General features: G+C 34.7%; 1 protein-coding gene across 1 annotated transcript; it reads left to right on the top strand.

Moving 5' to 3' along the window:
• The first annotated feature begins 2773 nt into the window (after positions 1-2773).
• Positions 2774-18122, top strand: LOC147389106 (Transducin/WD40 repeat-like superfamily protein). The gene is made up of 5 exons (XM_086417801.1): positions 2774-3507; positions 3837-3906; positions 16877-17114; positions 17556-17629; positions 17730-18122. The coding sequence occupies exons 1-5, from the start codon at positions 2873-2875 to the stop codon at positions 17781-17783; spliced, it is 1071 nt and encodes a 356-aa protein (XP_086273927.1). The 5' UTR covers positions 2774-2872; the 3' UTR covers positions 17784-18122.
• The last annotated feature ends 962 nt before the right edge of the window (positions 18123-19084 follow it).

Genomic DNA, 19084 nt, shown 5'->3' with positions numbered 1-19084 from the left:
AGCTTCTGCCGAATATGGCTTTTCAGGCTCTGGACTTCTGGAGCTGAAGCTGACTTCTGTAAAGAACAGACCCTAAGTACTAATTCTAACTTCTCTTCTAAACTTTTTTGAGAAAGAGTTTCTTAGTTATCTTAATTTTGAAATAAGACATACAAGTAAAGAATTGTTCAATTTTGAGATAATCCAAGGAATCATCCTTCATTAACTTTTTAATCTTATCTAGGTCAATGTAACTAAGATACTAGTGCAAAAATAGGTGGAGTCATTGAACTTGTTCTTAGTGTTCAATGTATTGAGAATGAAAATGCTTATGTCGATGTTTTACATAACATCATTATTTTTAGTAGGGAAAAGTGAGTCTAAACTATAAAATAAGGAAAATGTTCGGCACCCAACTATTTGCCTTGTGTCTTTTGTCCTACACGGGTTAAAAGTTTTGGAATGGACTGATTTTTGATGAGGGTGATTTCTATGGTGAAAAGACCATCCTCACAAAAATTAGCCCATTCCGAAACTTCTAGCCCTATGTTTATAAGTTGAAGAATTGTGGATGGAGTTAGAAATTTCGGAGTGGACTACTTTTTGGTAAGGATGGTCTCTCCACCATAGAGATCATCATCATAAAAAATCAGCCAATTCCAAAAATTTTAACCCATGTAGGACAAAACACGTAGGGCAAAATGTAGGGTAAATAGAAAGGTGCCAAACATTCCCCATTAAATAAAGTGTCATTGCAAACAAGTTGGTCAAGCAGTTGGTTTTATGCTTTTTTAATTGTAAGGTTCTAGGTATTCATGAGTAGTGATAATAACACATTTGTTGATCTTCTACAACAACTCTTAATATCCATCATCCATCTAAGTCTAAAGCACCTCTGGTCTTCTGCAACAACAAAACTTTGATCTAAATTAGTCTAACCATAGTTGGAGTTGTAGTTGTGGCTTACAAAATTTGTATGGTGTGGATCATTCATATTGTGTTGTTTGGTACCAAAGGGATAACCTACAGGTTGATGGAAGGATGATTAGAATAACTTTGATTGCATTTGTTCATAGTATTGTAAATCATCAATGAGAATTGTAACATTGTTATAAATCGTCAAAACTATTGAAATTAGACTAAAATTCATTTTAAAAATATGAAAATTCTATTATTTTGTAGAAACTCATATTCCTTTATATCGAATCTTCATATTTTCTTTATTTGAAAATTCAAAACGAAGATCATCTAAATCGACTTCAATGGTCAATCTAACTTTTCCTCATTAGGAACTAGTTGCATTGGATTTTTATTTTTATTTTTATTTTGTTTTGTTTTGTTTTGGAAAATGTAGACGCCTTGTCAGTCTTGGACAGTTTCATAGCCTTATTCATGGTTGGCATTTGTAACATGGTTGGCATTTTAGAAATTTCTTCCCATAACTATGTGGTTGCTTCGACGTCAAAAGTACTTGATACCTTTTGCAACCATAAATCTTGAAAGCCCGATCCAAGGGCATTTTTTGACTCAATGCTTCAAATCTCCGCATGCAAAACACAGAAATATGACAAAAAAAAAGAAGCATAAAGTTACAAATATATATATGGGTGGCGTTTGGAGGCACTACTAAAGAGAGCCAAACAATTTTTCAATGTATGTGTCAGAGGTTTTAGAATAGGTTGATTTTTTGTGATGATGATCTCTATAATGAAAGAGATCATCCTCATTAAAAATCAGTTAATTCCGAAATTTCTAATCCCTATTTTCAAAAATGTTTGGCACAATATTTGACCCTCTTCAAGGTTTCCGGACGCTTATATATATATATATATATATAAGTTGCGTTCTTTTGACAAAATCCTAGACAAAACATTTTATCTTAAACAGATTAAAAGTTTCGGAATGGGTTAATTTTTTTGAGGATGTTCTTTATGGTGAGAAAATCATCCTCATAAAAAAATCAGTCAATTTTGAAATTTCAAACCCTAATTTATAAGTAGAAGAATCGTGAACCATCTATTTTTTACTGTTAGTTTGTAACCACTTTTCATGGGGTTAGAAGTTTCAAAATTGATTGATTTTTTGTAAGGATGATCTACTCATTATAGAGATCATCCTCACAAAACATCAGTCAATTCTGAAATTTTTTAATCATATAAGACAAAACTTTGTCTAGAATGTTGTCTAGGATTTTGTCAAAAGAACGCTACCCCCTCGTATAGTTCATAAAAAGTTCCATGTTTTTTCTTCTTGTTTGTCTATATAAAATGAAACTTGAGCTAAAAAATGTATAAAATAACTCACTAGAGAGTTCTCACCTCCACCCAATTTACCATGACGAACCAAAATATTGGATCTTAACCTTGAAAAACCAAAATCAAAGTTATTAATGTCAAATATTCAAATCAATGACTCTAAGATAATGACAACCTTGCTCCTAATGCAAGATCTTTCAAGAACAATCAATGATGAAACTTTAAGTTTATGGATGATAGAAACCCTAGGTTCATCTTCTTTAAGAAGATGAAGTTTAAATCGGATAGATTACATTCGTTTGATCCAATGGTTGTAAATCTTTTAAATTTTTTATTATTTCATTTGAGACATAGGTGTAATCAAGGGTATTTTCGTAATGACATGTTTACGAGAATATTTTGGACATTTTATTTTCTTTTGTAACCGAGGCTTTAGCTTTTAACAATTTGACTCGTCAATGATGAGGTGAATTGGACGAGTCAACTCGGTCTCCATGTGGTAAGACGAGACGAGACGAGACGAGACGACACACATGCCCGTTTCACAAATCACAATTCAAAGTTCAAATACCATGCATGGTGCACCCACCTATCCCCCAAATTAAATCGCAAAGAAACAGACCTCAAAAACCCTAACAATGGCGGTAGGGATCGAAGTTGCAGATAACTTCCAAATCCACAGACTTCCTCAGTCGAAATATATAGACGCCCTTCGATGGCTTTCCCCTCTCTCTGCATTCGACAAATACGTTGCTCTTGCGCTCCACGACTCTGATTCAGACTCTTCTTCCATTGAAATCCAATCTCTTAACCTCTCAAACTCACCAAATCTTCAATTCCACTCCTCATGGTCCTCTCCCTCCAGAATTTCCTCTCTTAGGGTTTCCCAAAACCCTCAGAAGCCCCTTATTGCCGCATCAACCTTCGAAGGCTCTCTACATTTCTTATTCGCCCATCCTGTCAACGTGTCTCTCGATTCAGAGCTCTCGATTTCTGAGAAAGCTTTCCACATTGGACCCATTTCAGGAATTGATTTGTTGGGTAATGGGTCGGATTGTGTGAGTGTTGGTGAAGATGGGAGAGTGAATTTGGTTAGTTTCAGTGATTCGAGGCTGAATTATCGTCGAATCTTTGATAGTAAAGGTTTGGTGTCTTACACTGCTGCAAAGTGGGCTTCTCCAACTGAATTTGTTACAGGAGGATTAGGGTTTAGTCTTCAATGGTGGGATCATAGGAAACCTGATGGAATGGTTTCTCAGTTCAAGGGCATTCGGTAAGAATTTTGTAGGTAATAAATATTTAAATCATTAACAAATTAATTTTTGACTTGGTTGGATTTTGGTAACTCGGTCGGATAGTTGAAAATATTGGATGAGTCATATTGGATCTTGGTCGAGTCAAATGTTAAAGGAAATTTAGTATTCGCATTTCAGGAATAGGACCGAAAATAAGCGAAAAATCAATGTGTAGACTTTTACATTGCAAACTTTGTTGATTAATTTCTTTTCATTGAACTTAGATTTTTGTAAATAGTTCAATCAATGGTTGGTATATTCATTTTCCTTAATTTATCCAGAGTTCTTGATATAGATGATGTTGCAGGGCTCATGGTAGTACGTCTGGAATTGTACACTCAATTGATATTCATCCCTCACGAAAGCATGTCTGTGTGGTAAGTAAGGACTGCTTCTCTTTTACTAATTATGAGCAATAAATTCATGTATCAAATGTTAGTTGTGTGCTGGTACTGGTAATCAATTATGGAAGGTTTTAGTATGGTAGATCCTTTGGATAGGAATATAGAAGCACCCAGAATTGGGGGTTTCTTTCAGTGCTGAAAATCCACTTAAGTTGCTGATGTGTGGCAGTGTTGAATAGATTGTGGAGCAACTGCTGACCAATATGATGGTTTATTTTTTATTTTTATATATAAGTAAATCAATTATATTAATAGAAAAACAGACTGATTGGGATAACTAGTAATAATACAAGAAGTAAGCTACAAACATAAACAAAATTACAAAGTACTGCGGAACGCAACTGATGATGATAATTACTACAATTTTATTTCGCTAGTGGCAAAATCTTCCCAACTGAGGAGAATTGATGGGGACATCAAATCTTAAAGAGTAGAGTTTGGTTTTTATTTAGATTTCTGTTTTAGGGCTTTATTTTTATGTTTTTGGACTTATTTTGATGTCTTATTGGCCCATGGTCTTAATATAATATTTAGGGGCAATTTAGTAACTTTACTTTGTCTTTTATTTAAGTTCATTAGGATTTGAAAATTTGGATAAAGAAAGTTACGAAAATTAGGTTTATTTATTTGGTATTTTAGTTTGATTAAGATTCTTGCTTTATTTTCTTTATATAGATTATATTAGGTTTTTTTTTATTAATGAACAACGAAGATTTTGATGAATAAAGAATGGGTTTCTTTCATAGAGTGAAGTGAGTTCTCTACCATTCTTGGTATGATTCCAAGATTCTATCTTTCTATCCTTTTTTTTTTTAATTATAAATATTTTCCTTTTAACTTTCTTGATTCTTGATTATTGAAACCTACAAAACTCAACCCTTAATCCTGTCCCCATTTTCTTTAACCCTTATTTCATTAATCTCTTTTCCAAATCTTTGACCTTTTATTATTTCCTTACCCTACAAACCTTTAATCATTTTTATTGGGATTGTGGTCATACTTGCACACGATTATAATTAAATCGTAAATTCAATCTCAAATCCTTAATCCTTACCTAAAATCTTAAGTCAAATTTCTTAAAATCTCCTTATTTTCTTATCTCCCCTAATCGTCTTGCATCACAAAGATTCCCCATCTAAGCACAAAATCATCAAAGAACACTTTTTTGAATTCCGATTCCAATTTGCTCCAAAAAAATAGGAGACCTAACACTTCCAGAATAATGTCTTGAATCTCCCCGGCCCGCCCATTGGAAACTCTTCTATTTCTTTTCCGCCATGATACCCAACACACAACAAAAGGGGTAATGGACCAAAGGTACCTCTTCTTACTTGCAAACACATTTTGGTTCCACACTTGAAAAAGAGACAAGACCGAATTTGGGAACACCCATGAAAAATTGAATAGATCCAAGAAGTCACTCCAAATTTTATGCACTAGTGGACAAAAGATCAAAATGTGAGAAATCGATTCCCCACTCCCTTTATAGAAAGAACAAAAATTTGGCTCAACAAAATCCTTAATCATAAGATTATCAAAAGTTAGAATTTTACCAGAAGTAGCTAATTAAACGAAGAAACGACACCTTTGAGGGGGCTTTGTTGCCCCAAATGGGATCCACATGAAAGAAAGATTAGCCTTGTTGTATTAAAGAATCTTGAAATGAGTTGACTGAAAAGTATCTGTCCTTCGTGCCCCGACCCCTCCACTAAAAATTGATCTGGTTTGAAGGTCAACTCTGTCAAATCCTGAATCTCCCAATCATTAAAGTCTCTTCTAAAACTAAAATCTCATGAAGTCCCAGTACTAGAATTGTTCAAAAAGTTAGCAATTGGATATTTTTTTTCAAAGAAAGCGCATAAAGCCTCGGGAATTGAGTGGATAGGGGAGAACTACCACACTACTTGTATGATGGTTTATGAGAAGCATTCCTTAGATTTACCTTTGAGGAGCTATTTAAAACAGGCATGATTGAACCAAAATATACAAGTATAGGTATTGGTGTTGGATTATCTCTTGGAGGATTGTGATTTCTAGGAAAACCATGTTATGGTAAGCTCGAAATCATTATATTATAACAATCCAGTTTGTATGATAGAAGTGGAGCATACACCCTTGGTTCTAGACTTACCTATAGAGGGGGCAAGTTGTATTAGATGTACCTAACAATCAAGCCGATCTAATTTACTAACTATATATGTGAACCAATTGTCTACTTTTGAGCTTTAAAAAAATTACTTACTTTTGAATGGTTAATAAAGTAATGTGATACTCCAGACAATAAGTCCTTTGGCCATATGGTTAAGGATTGAAAACTATTGTTAGTACTTAAATAACTATATTGTGGGATTGTGATGAATTCCTTAGGACTGTTTTGATTATCACTTGGATTCTTTTGCATATCCATGAATGTATGAGCTCATGATTTATATTTGCATTGCTTATGTTAATTCAATCTGTTCTTAGATTATTCATCCTAGGGTAACATTCACGGTCCTGCATAAACTCTGATAGCAAAGTTGATGCCCTAGGATAATAAATGTGAGATTAGAGTGAATTAACATAAGCAATGCAAATATAAATCATGAGCTCATACATTCATGAATATGCAAAAGAATCTAAGAGATAATCAAAACAATTCTAAGGTACGTCACAATCCCACAGTAATAGCTATTCAAGTACTAACAATAAGTTCCAATGGAAAACGAGCATTCCTCTCGCCTAGGATTTCAGTTAGATGTTCAAGATAGATTTTCAGGCTCAAATTCAATGCAAAAATAGTCAAATAAATAGTGCTGATTTTATGGGTAGCAAGTTAACAAGGTTTGAAGAAGTTGTAGACTAAAAAAACGGAATGTGATTAGGTTTTTGAGTGGTTTGGAATGATGCGGTTTGAGTAGGGAAAAGTTAGGTTGGGTTTTTATGGGTATTAAGGTTAGGTTCAATGGATGAAGTAATTTCGATGGGGTCTTGGTTATAGAATGGATTGGCTAGGGTTTATGGATGGTTTTACAGGTGTAAAACAAAAATTTAAGAAAGTGAGAAAGAAGACGTTAAGAAAATAGTAAATACCTACCTCAATAGAGAAATACATAGAGAAAACGAATGTTACATTGGATTCACTCCAAAATGGTCTCACACCACACGATTAATGGGAATATCAAAGCTCCAATTTCAATTTTATTCATCATTCTTTGTTAAAAAAACTCTAATACAGTCTATATATAAAGAAAATAAATCGAAGAATCCTAATTAAACTAAAATTCCAAATAAATAACCTAATTTCGTAACTTCCTCTCCTAATTTTTTAACCCTAATAAACTTAAGTAAAATACAAACTAAAGTGATTAAATTACCCCTAAATATTATGGTAAGAGCATGGGCCAATAAAACATCAAAATAAGTTCAAAAACATAAAATTAAAGTCCTAAAACAACTCAAAACTAAAAAAAATAATTAATCTAAAATTATTTTGAACAATAAAACAATAAATCTAAATCCAATTAAGTGAAAACCTAAATAATTACAAAATTTTCATCGGAACCCTTAGCCATTGACTTGATTTGCATTCCACATTATTCTCCCTTGGTTGGAGAAAACTTTTCCTCGAGTTTTAAAGTGCTTGAGAATGATCATGACAATTTGTGGTTCATTCTTTTGAACGAAGATTCGTCCTTGTAGAAAAATTGAATTTATTGAGAATTCTTGGATGATCATTACAAATGCCCCAATAGTGGTATTTATAGACCAACTATCCTATTACAAGAATAATCTAGAACTTCAAGAATATTCTAGAATAATAAACCAACTATCCTATTGTAGAACATTACAAGAATATTCTAGAAAGTTAAGAGTAATCAAGAATAATCAAGAAGAATATCCTATTTTCTTGATTCTATGAGATCAGATTTCCGGATTCTTCTACACTCCCCCTCAAGTTGGTGCATAGATGTCAATCATGCCCAACTTGCTTATCAGATGTTCAAGTTAGGTCTAGCAAGCCCCTTAGTCAAGATGTCGGCTGTTTGCTGACTAGAAGGCACAAACGGCAAGCAAACAGTTCCAGCTTCAATTTTTTCCTTAATGAAATGTCGATCAATCTCAATGTGCTTCGTCCTATCATGCTGGACAGGATTGTGAGCAATACTTATTGCAGCCTTATTGTCGCAGTACAGCTTTAGAGGAAGTTCCACAGTCATCTTGAGTTCTTCGAGGATTCTGTATATCCACAATACCTCATAGATCCCTTGAGCCATTGCTCTAAACTCAGCCTCTGCGCTACTTCTGGCAACAAGATTTTGCTTCTTGCTTCGCCAGGTAACCAAGTTTCCCCACAAAAAGGTGCAATACCCTGAAGTAGATCTCCTGTCATTCACTGAACCTGCCCAATCTGCATCAGTAAATACCTCAACACTCCTTTGATTTGTCTTTTTGAAAAACAGACCTTTTCCAGGAGTAGACTTTAAATATCTCAAAATTCGGTAGACCGCCTCGAGGTGTTCTTCATAAGGTGCGTGCATAAATTGACTAACAACACTGACAGAGAAGGCAATATCCGGTTGAGTATGAGATAAATAGATTAGTTTTCCAACCAATCTCTGGTATCTACCAGTATCAACAGGAACACTTCCCTCTTCCCAAAGCTTTACATTGGGATCCATGGGAGTCTCAGCCGGTCTGCAACCACTTAACCCGGTTTCCTTCAAAAGATCAAGAATATACTTTCTTTGAGAGACAACGATTCCTTTCCTTGAACGAGCAACTTCCATTTCAAGGAAATATCTTAGTGCTCCCAAATCCTTGATTTCGAATTCTAAAGTAAGGCTCTTCTTCAATCTCTCTATTTCGATCACATCATCACCTGTGAGAATAATATCATCAACATAAACTATTAGCACAGCAACCTTTCCTTCATGAGAAAACTTGAAAAACAAGGTATGATCAGCTTGTCTTTGAGAATATCCTTGTTTTTTGACAGACTGTGTGAACTTCTCAAACCAAGCCCTTGGAGACTGTTTGAGACCATACAAAGACTTTTTTAGTTTGCATATTTTTGAGTCAAACTTCTCCTCAAAGCCCGGTGGACTATCCATGTACACTTCTTCTTCCAAGTCACCATTGAGGAAGGCATTCTTCACATCTAGTTGTTGCAAGGGCCAGTCCAGATTAGCAGCAATAGATAAAAGTACTCTCACCGTGTTTAATTTTGCAACAGGAGCAAAAGTCTCAGAATAATCAATGTCATATGTCTGGGTGAATCCCTTTGCCACCAACCTAGCCTTGTATCTTTCCACTGAACCATCAGAGTTGTACTTCACAGTGAAGGCCCATTTACAACCCACAGTGGTCTTCCCAGCTGGCAATGCCTCAACACTCCAAGTATTGTTCTTCTCAAGAGCTTTCATCTCTTCAAGTACTGCTTCCTTCCACTTTGGAACCTTAGAGCCTCCTGTACACTATTAGGAATTTCTACACTGGACAATTGAGAGGTAAAAGCAGCAAGAGATGATGACAATTTCGAGTATGATACAAATTTAGACAGTGGATGACTAGTATAAGATCTAACCCCTTTACGAAGAGCTATAGGAATGTCTAAATCAGAAGGCTTAGACTGACTGTTGGAAAGAGAAAGATAATTACCTGTAACAGACTCAGATTGTTGATTCGTCCTTGGTTCAGAATCATGGCTGTGCTGTAGAGTCAATTCGTCTTTCCTTTTCTTATGATTCTTCTTCAAGTAAACAATCCCTTTCCAAGTTCGGTCACCATCCTTGAATCTATTATCATGTTGTGACATTATAGTTGGTTGTTCCTTATTTTCGGTTTCCAAAATTTGTTGTTCAGAATTCTGATTTTTAAATTGTTTTTCAAATGTAGGTCTAGACTCAGGGGAAACATCACTCATAATAGGAGGATTTTCAAGGAATGAATCTTGGCCATTTACTGTAAGTGCAGAGATACTAGATTCAGATTCTTGCAAGAGAAACACATCATCTGAGAGAAAAACATTGCCCGAGTTAAATGAATCTTCCTTAAAAATCTCCCCCTGAAGATGAATATCCTTAAAATATGGTTGTTTTTCAAAAAATGTAACATCCATTGTGACAAAACATTTTTTCGATATCGGGTCAAAACATTTATAGCCTTTCTGAGTTGGGGAGTAACCAATGAAGACACATTTTATAGCTCTGGGCTCAAGTTTTCCAATTTTTCGATGTTCATGAACAAAAACCGTACAATCAAATATTTTTAGAGGTAGATTAGCAGAAAGTCTAGTAGTTGGAAAACAATTTGTGAAAACTTAGAAAGGAGTTCGAAATTGTAAAACTTTGGAGGGCATTCTGTTTATTAAGTACGCAGCAGTTAAAACAGCCTCTCCCCATAGATACTTGGGAACTTTAGTTGTAAAAAGTAATGCACGAGCCACCTCCAACAGATGTTTATTTTTTCTTTCTGTAACACCATTCTGTTGGGGTGTATTGATGCAAGAACTGTGATGAATTATTCCTTTTTCAAGAAATTTTTTTTCCAAGGTCGTGTTAAAATACTCTTTCCCATTATCACTCCTGAAAACTTGTATGTTAGTTTGAAATTGAGTCTGCACCATATTGTAAAAATTTTTAAAAATGCGTTCGGCCTCTGATTTTTCTTTCAATAAATACACCCAGCAGAGTCGAGTATGATCATCCGTAAATGTGATGAACCATCTCTTGCTAGAAGGTGTACTTATCTTATTAGGACCCCAAACATCACTGTGAATAATAGTGAAAGGTTTTGATGGTTTATATGGTTGTGAAGGAAAAGATGTACGGTGGTGTTTTGCAAATTCACATATTTCACAATGAAACATAGATGGATCTTTATTGCCAAACAACTTAGGAAATAAATGTTTTAAATATTTGAAACTTGGATGACCTAATCTTAAATGCCATAACATAATATTATTATTGGAAACAGAAATAGATTCAAAGCAGGAACTTATTTGTTGAGATTGTCGTCTCGATTCAGATCCATCATCAAGGAAGTAGAGTCCTCCACTCTGTTTAGCACTGCCAATCATCCTCCCCGAGGTCAAATCCTGGAACACACAATGAGTTGGGAAAAAATTAGTTTGACAATTTTGATCACGGGCTAGCTTGTTGACAGACAAAAGATTACAGGAAAGTTTGGGAACGTGAAGAACATCGTGAAGAGTGAGTGATGGAGATACTATAATAGAACCTTTTCCTATAATGGCTGAAAGAGAGCCATCTGCAATCTTAATTTTCTGATTACCTGCACAAGGATTATACGAAGAAAAAAGATTTGACAACCCTGTCATATGATCGGTTGCACCTGAATCGATGATCCAGGTGCGATCAGGGTTGACACTAATGAGAGCTGTTTTCAGGTAATTACCTTTTTGAGCCAAAGAACAAGTAGGATTTTTCTGAGACTCGAGAATCTTGTACAGTTGGTCTATCTGCTCCTTGGTGAAAGGAAACGAATTTGAAGAAGACTGCTGCTCTTGATCCGAGACACTGGCCTGAAGTGCACGCCTCGCTCCACCAGACTTCTTCTTCCAGTTTTGAGGTTTGCCATGAATTTTCCAACAGGTTTCCCATGTGTGCCACGGACGTTTGCAGTGATCGCACCACGGCCGTTTAGAACGCTTACCATCATTCTTCACCTCCTCCTGAAAATCTCGAGTTACAAGGGCAGAACTTTCTACTTCCGAGTTAGTAGTACTAGGAACCGATTTGTTGTTAAGCATCACACTCTGCCGTGCTTCTTCTCTCCGAACATCTGAGAAGGCCTCACGAATTGTTGGCAGAGGAGTTTTCCCTAAAATTCGGCCCCGCACCTCGTCTAATTCTTTGTTAAGTCCTGCTAAGAACATAAATACATGATCATTCTCCTGTCGTTTCATGAACCGGACACTATCATTCGCACACTCCCAGACATCATCATAACAGAGGTCTAACTCCTGCCACAATGTCATCAACTCGTTGTAGTAGGAGGTTACATCTCGGTCACCCTGTTTCGCGTGCCAAAGTTTGGATTTTAAACCAAAAATCTGCGAAGAATTTTCTAGATCGGAATACGTATCCCTGATTGCTTCCCAAACATCTTTGGCCGTCGGTAGGAACATGAAGGACTTGCCAATTGCGGGTTCCATTGAGTTCACTAACCACGCAATAATCAAAGAATTTTCTGATTTCCAGGTCTTGAGAGTCGAATTTACATCGGCAGGTTTTGTCACTTCTCCTGTCAGATATCCAAGCTTTCCCTTGCCTTCCAAAATCAAACGAACGATTTGCGACCATTCCGTGTAGTTTTTTCCATTTAGACGGTGGATATTTAATTGGAACGAATTCGTGGACCCTTCTGAACCACTAAATGAGATGGAGGAGTTCAGGTTCGGACTTGTGGTGCTTTCCCCTGACACCACTGAGTCCTTACTAGTCGCACCGGTTAAAGCCGTCTTCCACGGATTTTGACTTGCCATAGGTAATCCCTAGATCAGAACCTAGTGCTCTGATACCATGTAGAAAAATTGAATTTATTGAGAATTCTTGGATGATCATTACAAATGCCCCAATAGTGGTATTTATAGACCAACTATCCTATTACAAGAATAATCTAGAACTTCAAGAATATTCTAGAATAATAAACCAACTATCCTATTATAGAACATTACAAGAATATTCTAGAAAGTTAAGAGTAATCACGAATAATCAAGAAGAATATCCTATTTTCTTGATTCTATGAGATCAGATTTCCGGATTCTTCTACAGTCCTCATAACTTGATGTTATGTTGAACCATTAACTTCAAATTGCGATATTTTATCTTGACAAAGTCTTCATTGTACCCATTTAGGATGATTAAGTCTCTTTGAAGTAGTGATAGAACAATTGCACCATGAACAAAACCTGTAGATGTTTCCAAAAGATCTTCCTCGGACTCTTTTGACGTATTTTCCATTTCATGGTCTTGTTCTTGCGTTGATTTTGGAGCTGTAAGCACACCATCTTCTGAAGTTGATGTGTAATCTGTCTTTTCTTCAATCTGCTATTGGATAGATAGTACCTCAAGAGTTGATTTCCATGAATATATCTTGAGTAGATATTGTCTGCCTAAAGTAACATGTAAATTATTTCGTTCCACATCAAACATAGCTTGTACAATCTGACAATCTTTTACAAGAAATACCTTGCACTTAGCACCATGGATAAAATTTTCCTGACGGAACTGAACAACAAAACCTTCATCTTGATATCCATGATAGCTCCTATCTTTAACATTCTGTAAAATCTTCTTAGAAAAACTTGTTGAAACCAAAATTTTCTTATACTCATTGCACAATACCCTAAATGACTTTCTGGAAGGTAAAAGAAAATCTAGTTTTGACTTCCAATACCATCTCTATTTATTCCAAGTTTACCTCTGATACCAAAATTAATGCAGGATGGTTGGGAAAGAAGAAAAAAAAGTGTGATTAGGGATCTGATTTGGGATTTGGAATTGATTTAAGGATTTGGGCGACAATAGGAAAAAGGGTTTCCAAAATTTCAATTGGTTATTGAAATGCAAAACGCAAAGTTTTATAAATTACGAATTTTCAATAGGGTAAAGGAAATGATTAAAGGTTAAGGTTTGTAGAGTAAGGATTAAAGGTTACAATCATGAGGAAAGGATAAAAGATTGAGGAAAATATTAAAGATTGTGGGAAAGATTTTCAAGAATTTAAGAATCAAAATTAAAGAATTCAAAAATTCAAGAAATTGAAGAACAAAGAACTAAAATTAAGAAAAAATAAAAGATTAAAAAAAAAAAGGTGGAATGCAAATCAAGTCAACGATCAAGGGTTTTAACGAAAAATTTGTAATTATTTAGGTTTTCACTTAATTGGGTATAGATTTATCGTTCGGCATTATTTTAGATTAGTTATTTTTTAGTTTTGAGTTGTTTTAAGACTTTTTTCACTTAATTGGGTATAAATTTATCGTTCGGCATTATTTTAGATTAGTTATTTTTTAGTTTTGAGTTGTTTTAAGACTTTAATTTTATGATTTTTGGTCTTATTTTAATGTTTTATTGGCTCATGGTCTTAGTATAATATTTAAGGGCAGTTTAGTAATGTTACTTTGTTTTTTATTTAATTTTATTAGGGTTGAAAAATTAGGAGAGAAAGTTACGAAGTTAGGTTATTTATTTGGAATTTTAGTTTGATTAGGATTCTTAGATTTATTTTCTTTATATATAAGATTGTATTAGGATTTTTCTAACGAAAAATGATGAAATTGAGATTAGAGCTTTGATATTCTCATTAATGGTATGGTGTGAGGCCATTTTGGAGTGAGTCCAAGGTAACATTCGTTTTCTATATCTATTTCTCTATTGAGGTAGGTATTTACTCTTTTCTTAACTCTCTCTTAAATTTCTGTTTTACACCTCTAAAACCATCCATAAACCCTAGCCAATCAATTCTATAACCCAAAACCCCATCAAAATTCCTTCATCCAATCAATTCTTTCTAAATGGGTTGGCTAAATGGATCATGTTCCTCCAATCAATTCTTTCTAAAGTCATGTCTTCTACTATTGCGATTGTGTTCATGTCCACCCTCATTACCTCAGTTGGCTTTCTTTTGGGTCTTCCCCCGCTTTCTTAAAGCCTTAAAATTGCTCATTCTTTCTATCTATGATTGTAATTGGTCTTCGTTGCACATAACCAAATCATCACATCGACTTTCTCCTAATTTATCACTTATTGGGGCTACTGCTCTATTTCATGCATGCGTTCATTTCTAATTTTATCTTTATTAGTTTTTCTATTAACATGTTGCTTCTTTATCATCCAACATTTTTCTGCATAAACCATAACCAATCTTAATGCCTAACTGAAATTTTCTTTTATTTTGATTAGGTTGCATTGGTCTCATTGCACTTCATAAGCACACCCACACTATAAGCTATCATCTTTAAGTCTATGGGCATCATCTTCTTTAATCTCTCTATTAATATAAGTGGTCCGAGGTAGTGAAAATGGTCGTTTTGGGGTATTTCTTGACCATCCAGTTTTACTGGCCTTTCCTCTCTGTTAGTGTTGTTACTAAAGTTGCACTTATATAATGCGTCTTGGTTCAACTTATTTTAAGGCCCTTGGACTCCAATGCATCACTCCAGATCTCTAGTTTTGTGTTGAATCCTCTTAATGCCATACACCAACTCTGCATCATCAATAGATAGTATACACCAAGGGACGTAGTTTAGAATATGAGCAGTTACTTCATCTATAAGTAGAACTAGCTGATACGTACTCAAAGTCAATCCCTGATCTAAACCAATTGCGTATGGGTACTCGTTTGTTTCTTTACCATTTGTTCTTATTACAAGTTATGGCCTCTCATACTTTTCGTTAATTATATAACTATGTCCATTTGGATCTTATTTTATTCTCAATACCCACAAAATTAAGCCTGAAGGTGCCACCTTGGTTTGATGGTAAATTCTTTATGTGGTGATACCACAAATCTGGGATGAAGACACAGCCTTCACACTAGACCCATCAAAATAATGATACCCACAGCATTAAGTCTCACATGGTATTTTGTCATATGATTTCTCTAAATCAAATAAAGATCATATGGCACTTTCTCTCTTTTATCTTAACCTCTCCATTATTTCTATGTAGAAAGATTGTCTCAATGGTTGATCTCCCTAGCATAAGACCAAATCGGTTCTTTGATATCTTTGTTTATTTTACTAATTTTTGTTCCATTACTATTTCCCATGATTTCATGGCTTGGCTCATAAGTTTGATGCGCTCCAATAGTTAGTGTGGTTGTGTAAGTATATTTTATTCTTATATATAGATGCTACGATAGTAGTTCTTCATTCATCTGACATTTTTAGTGCTCAAAATATTATTAAAATTGTTTTAATTAGGAAAATTTAATACTTTTCAAACAATTTGATACTTCCATCTGAACACCATCTGATCTGAAAAGTCCTACACATCTTCAACTTTGCTTCTGTTGTTTTCACTTCTGGAACCCTAATTCTACATGAGTATGCATGTTCTTGGATCTCCCATTTGTTTCTTCTTGGATCCTAAGTATCTTGTGTGGTTTTCACTTTCTAATTGTTTGAAATAATTCCATAAATCCTCTATCTTTTCCAAAACCATGTCATCTTCTCTTTTAATGCACCTAACATTCTCTTTGTTTCTAGTTTTCCTTTCTCTAATTTGTTCCAATGCTTATACATCTTTTTTACTTTTTCTAACATCAATTTGTTACATAGATCATCATATGCCTTTTGTAGTGTAACTTACCAATCTTTGTTTCTTTTTAGCTTCTATATCTTTTTAAGTTTTCTTTGTTTCTACATCATTATAGACTCTTCCTCTAAGTTAAACATTTCTTCCTTCAAAATTTTATTTATTTACTTTTTTCGTTTATTTATAAAGATTGTTCTCCTTTTAGATTCCATAGCTTTATTCTACGACATCCTTAATTTTTGAACCACATCTTTTATCTTTTTATGTAAACATTTAACAGTACTAGGCTATGTTGCATAGTTAGACTCTCCCTTCTAATGTCCCTATTGTCTACATATTGAATGCTTATTTCTTCCAAGAAAAAAGTCTTTGGTTTTTATTGATTCCAGTCCTCAAAGTAATTACATGTTCAATGGTCGCATTTCCCATATCATTTATTTCTTCAAATATAAGTTCCCCATGTTTGCTTGTTTATCCTCTACTTTTCTTCCACACATGGGCATTTAAGTCCCCTTGTACAAGTGACCTTTTACCATTGAGAATTCTTACAACAGAAATATTTTAATCAATATATTCTTATGTATATATACAATATTTATACTTATAAATGAAGTTATCCAATACAGGTGTACCCTTTTTGAAGTATTTGTTCTCATAAGACCGGTTGATTGTTCCAGGCAGGTGGTTCTTCAGGCACTGTATTTGCATGGGACCTTCGGTGGCAACAACAACCAATCTTTCTCTCTGGGACTGGAATTGGTGAAATGACATCCCATTCACCCTCTGAAAGTGAGGTTTGGGAGGTTCAATACGATTGCTACATGCCCTCGTCAAACGTTAACAATGTGTCCTCTGCACGAATCCTACCTGTAATGATGTGCTCCGAAGATGGAGTTCTTGCTGTTGTTGAACAAGGTACAAGGGCTCTATTTGTTTGACTTTTTAGTTTTGATATAGTTGTCACTTTTTTCATGTATAAGATGAGGCCTGATCAAAATTTACAGTCACTTGGTCACCAACAAAGGAGTCCTTGTATTGATCACATTTAGTTGCTGTTGTTTTGATGAATCCTAATGATTTCCACTTAAGGATTCATAAAAAAAAAGGAAGAAAAAAGGGTACACTGGCAGAGCAATCCATAATCAACTGGTTTCAGTACAAATTGTATTTGAATTTGTCAACAAAGGAGTCCTTGAATTGATCACATTGGTCCTGATTGATGGCCCCATGCAAACCATCAACAAAATCCCTGTATGAAGTGTTTGATTAGAAGATCTTCTTCCACAAGAAAAGCTGCGAAGCTTCTTGAAAATATATTTAGCCCACATAACAGATAAAGATGTTTTGACTTCACAGGTGAAGAACCTGTTGAGATTTTGGCAGAACTGTGCTCAATCAACAGCTTTGATATCAACCTCCAAAACCCATCTGTAAGTGAAAAATGTACTGATTATTTTTGACAAATTTGTCTTTTTTGGGCTATTAATACAATGCTGAACGTTGATTTTGTTGCTTTCCTATGTAATTCAGGATGTGATTTGTAGTTTGGAGTGGGAGTCTGTAGCCTTTATAACAAGACAATGACACTACAAAGAAACTCACGGACATATGAGAGCTCTTTGGAATTTTTTCATTGTGGTTGTGATTCTCGAGACTAACCACTAGTAGTGCTATTGGGGTGAGGATAATTTCCCATATCGGAACAACTTGGCACAAAATCTTGGTTCTTTTTGGTTAGATCAGCACATTGAGCTTTGTTTTTTTCCTTTTTATTTAGTGTGTATTGTTCTTTGATTATGTATGTATTTTACCGTAACATCAAGTATCCCGAGTCATATTTTTAGGCGACTAATGGGTTACATTTGAGTCTGTTTTCACTTCAATCTCTCTTCATATGCTATCTTTGCCTTGGCTTTCTGTTTTTATTAGTTGGTACATCTCAGTTTTGAAACTACATATGTATTGGAATGCCAAGAATGAGACTTGCAAGCAATCTGCATTTGGCAAAACGCTTTGAATTGCAATGAACAACCAATTATTTACTCATTGAGGAAATTAGTAGGGGAATTTTTAATAGAAACAATCCGTGCTGTTGAGTTTATGATTAACTTGCATTTTGTTGGAGTTTTAATTATGGCTTTGACTTCGATTTACTGGAATGATTGAACAGTCTGGTTCATCCTTGGGTGTGATCCTGACCCTTTATCAGGGCCATTTAGGTAACTTCGTTATCCCGATCTATTATTCAGAGGAAAATCTACTCTTTCCTTATCTTTATGAGATTTTTTCGCTTCTTAATTTGAAGTGGTGCAGGTATCATTTAATGTGAGGTTCCTCCTAGATTTGAAGGATTTCTTCAATATGTTTCTTGAAAATTACCGCAATTCTTCTTTATCGACGAATTTTTTTTTTAATGGATTTTTCTTTAAAAAAGTCTTTTTCTGGTTTTCTCCAGTTCTGGTTTCTGATGTTCATTTGAAGATTTCATTCTTGAGATTTGGACTTCGTTCTTCTTGTCTCGTCTTCCTTGTCCAAGCCATTCTAATTAATGGGCCTTTTTGATTGAAAGAAACAGCCCATACTGCTGAGATTTCCTCATCACCTTCTCAACAACTCCTAAGTGAGTGTCATGATCTCCCATTTTGCTAAATTCCTAGAAATTTATTTGTTAATATTTATTTGGCTATTTATATAATTTTAGGTTATGAAAAACTCAAAAATAAATCTAGTAACTATCTAGAGATTTGTTCCTTTTTGTTGTTGTTGGAATTATTAGGCATGTTAATGGACCTTAGGTATATTTCCCTTGCAATATTATTATTATTAGTATTATTGGAACATGTTCATTTGTAAAAGATTAGGGGTGTCAATGGGTCGGTTCCGGT

Source organism: Akebia trifoliata, chromosome 12 (assembly GCF_017979445.1).
Source record: "Akebia trifoliata isolate Shusen 1 chromosome 12, ASM1797944v1, whole genome shotgun sequence".
Classification (NCBI taxonomy): Eukaryota; Viridiplantae; Streptophyta; class Magnoliopsida; order Ranunculales; family Lardizabalaceae; genus Akebia; species Akebia trifoliata.
The sequence above is the reverse complement of the archived record's forward strand: the minus strand, read 5'-3'. Positions and strand labels throughout refer to the sequence as shown.

What these genes read in the sequence shown, in the direction of transcription:
- LOC147389106 (XM_086417801.1), top strand. Translation starts at nt 2,873, where the DNA reads ATGGCGGTAGGGATCGAAGTTGCAGATAACTTCCAAATCCACAGACTT. An exon ending in TCTCAGTTCAAGGGCATTCG is followed by an intron (nt 3,508 to 3,836) that starts GTAAGAATTTTG and finishes ATGATGTTGCAG; the next exon opens with GGCTCATGGTAGTACGTCTG. An exon ending in TCTTGCTGTTGTTGAACAAG is followed by an intron (nt 17,115 to 17,555) that starts GTACAAGGGCTC and finishes TTGACTTCACAG; the next exon opens with GTGAAGAACCTGTTGAGATT.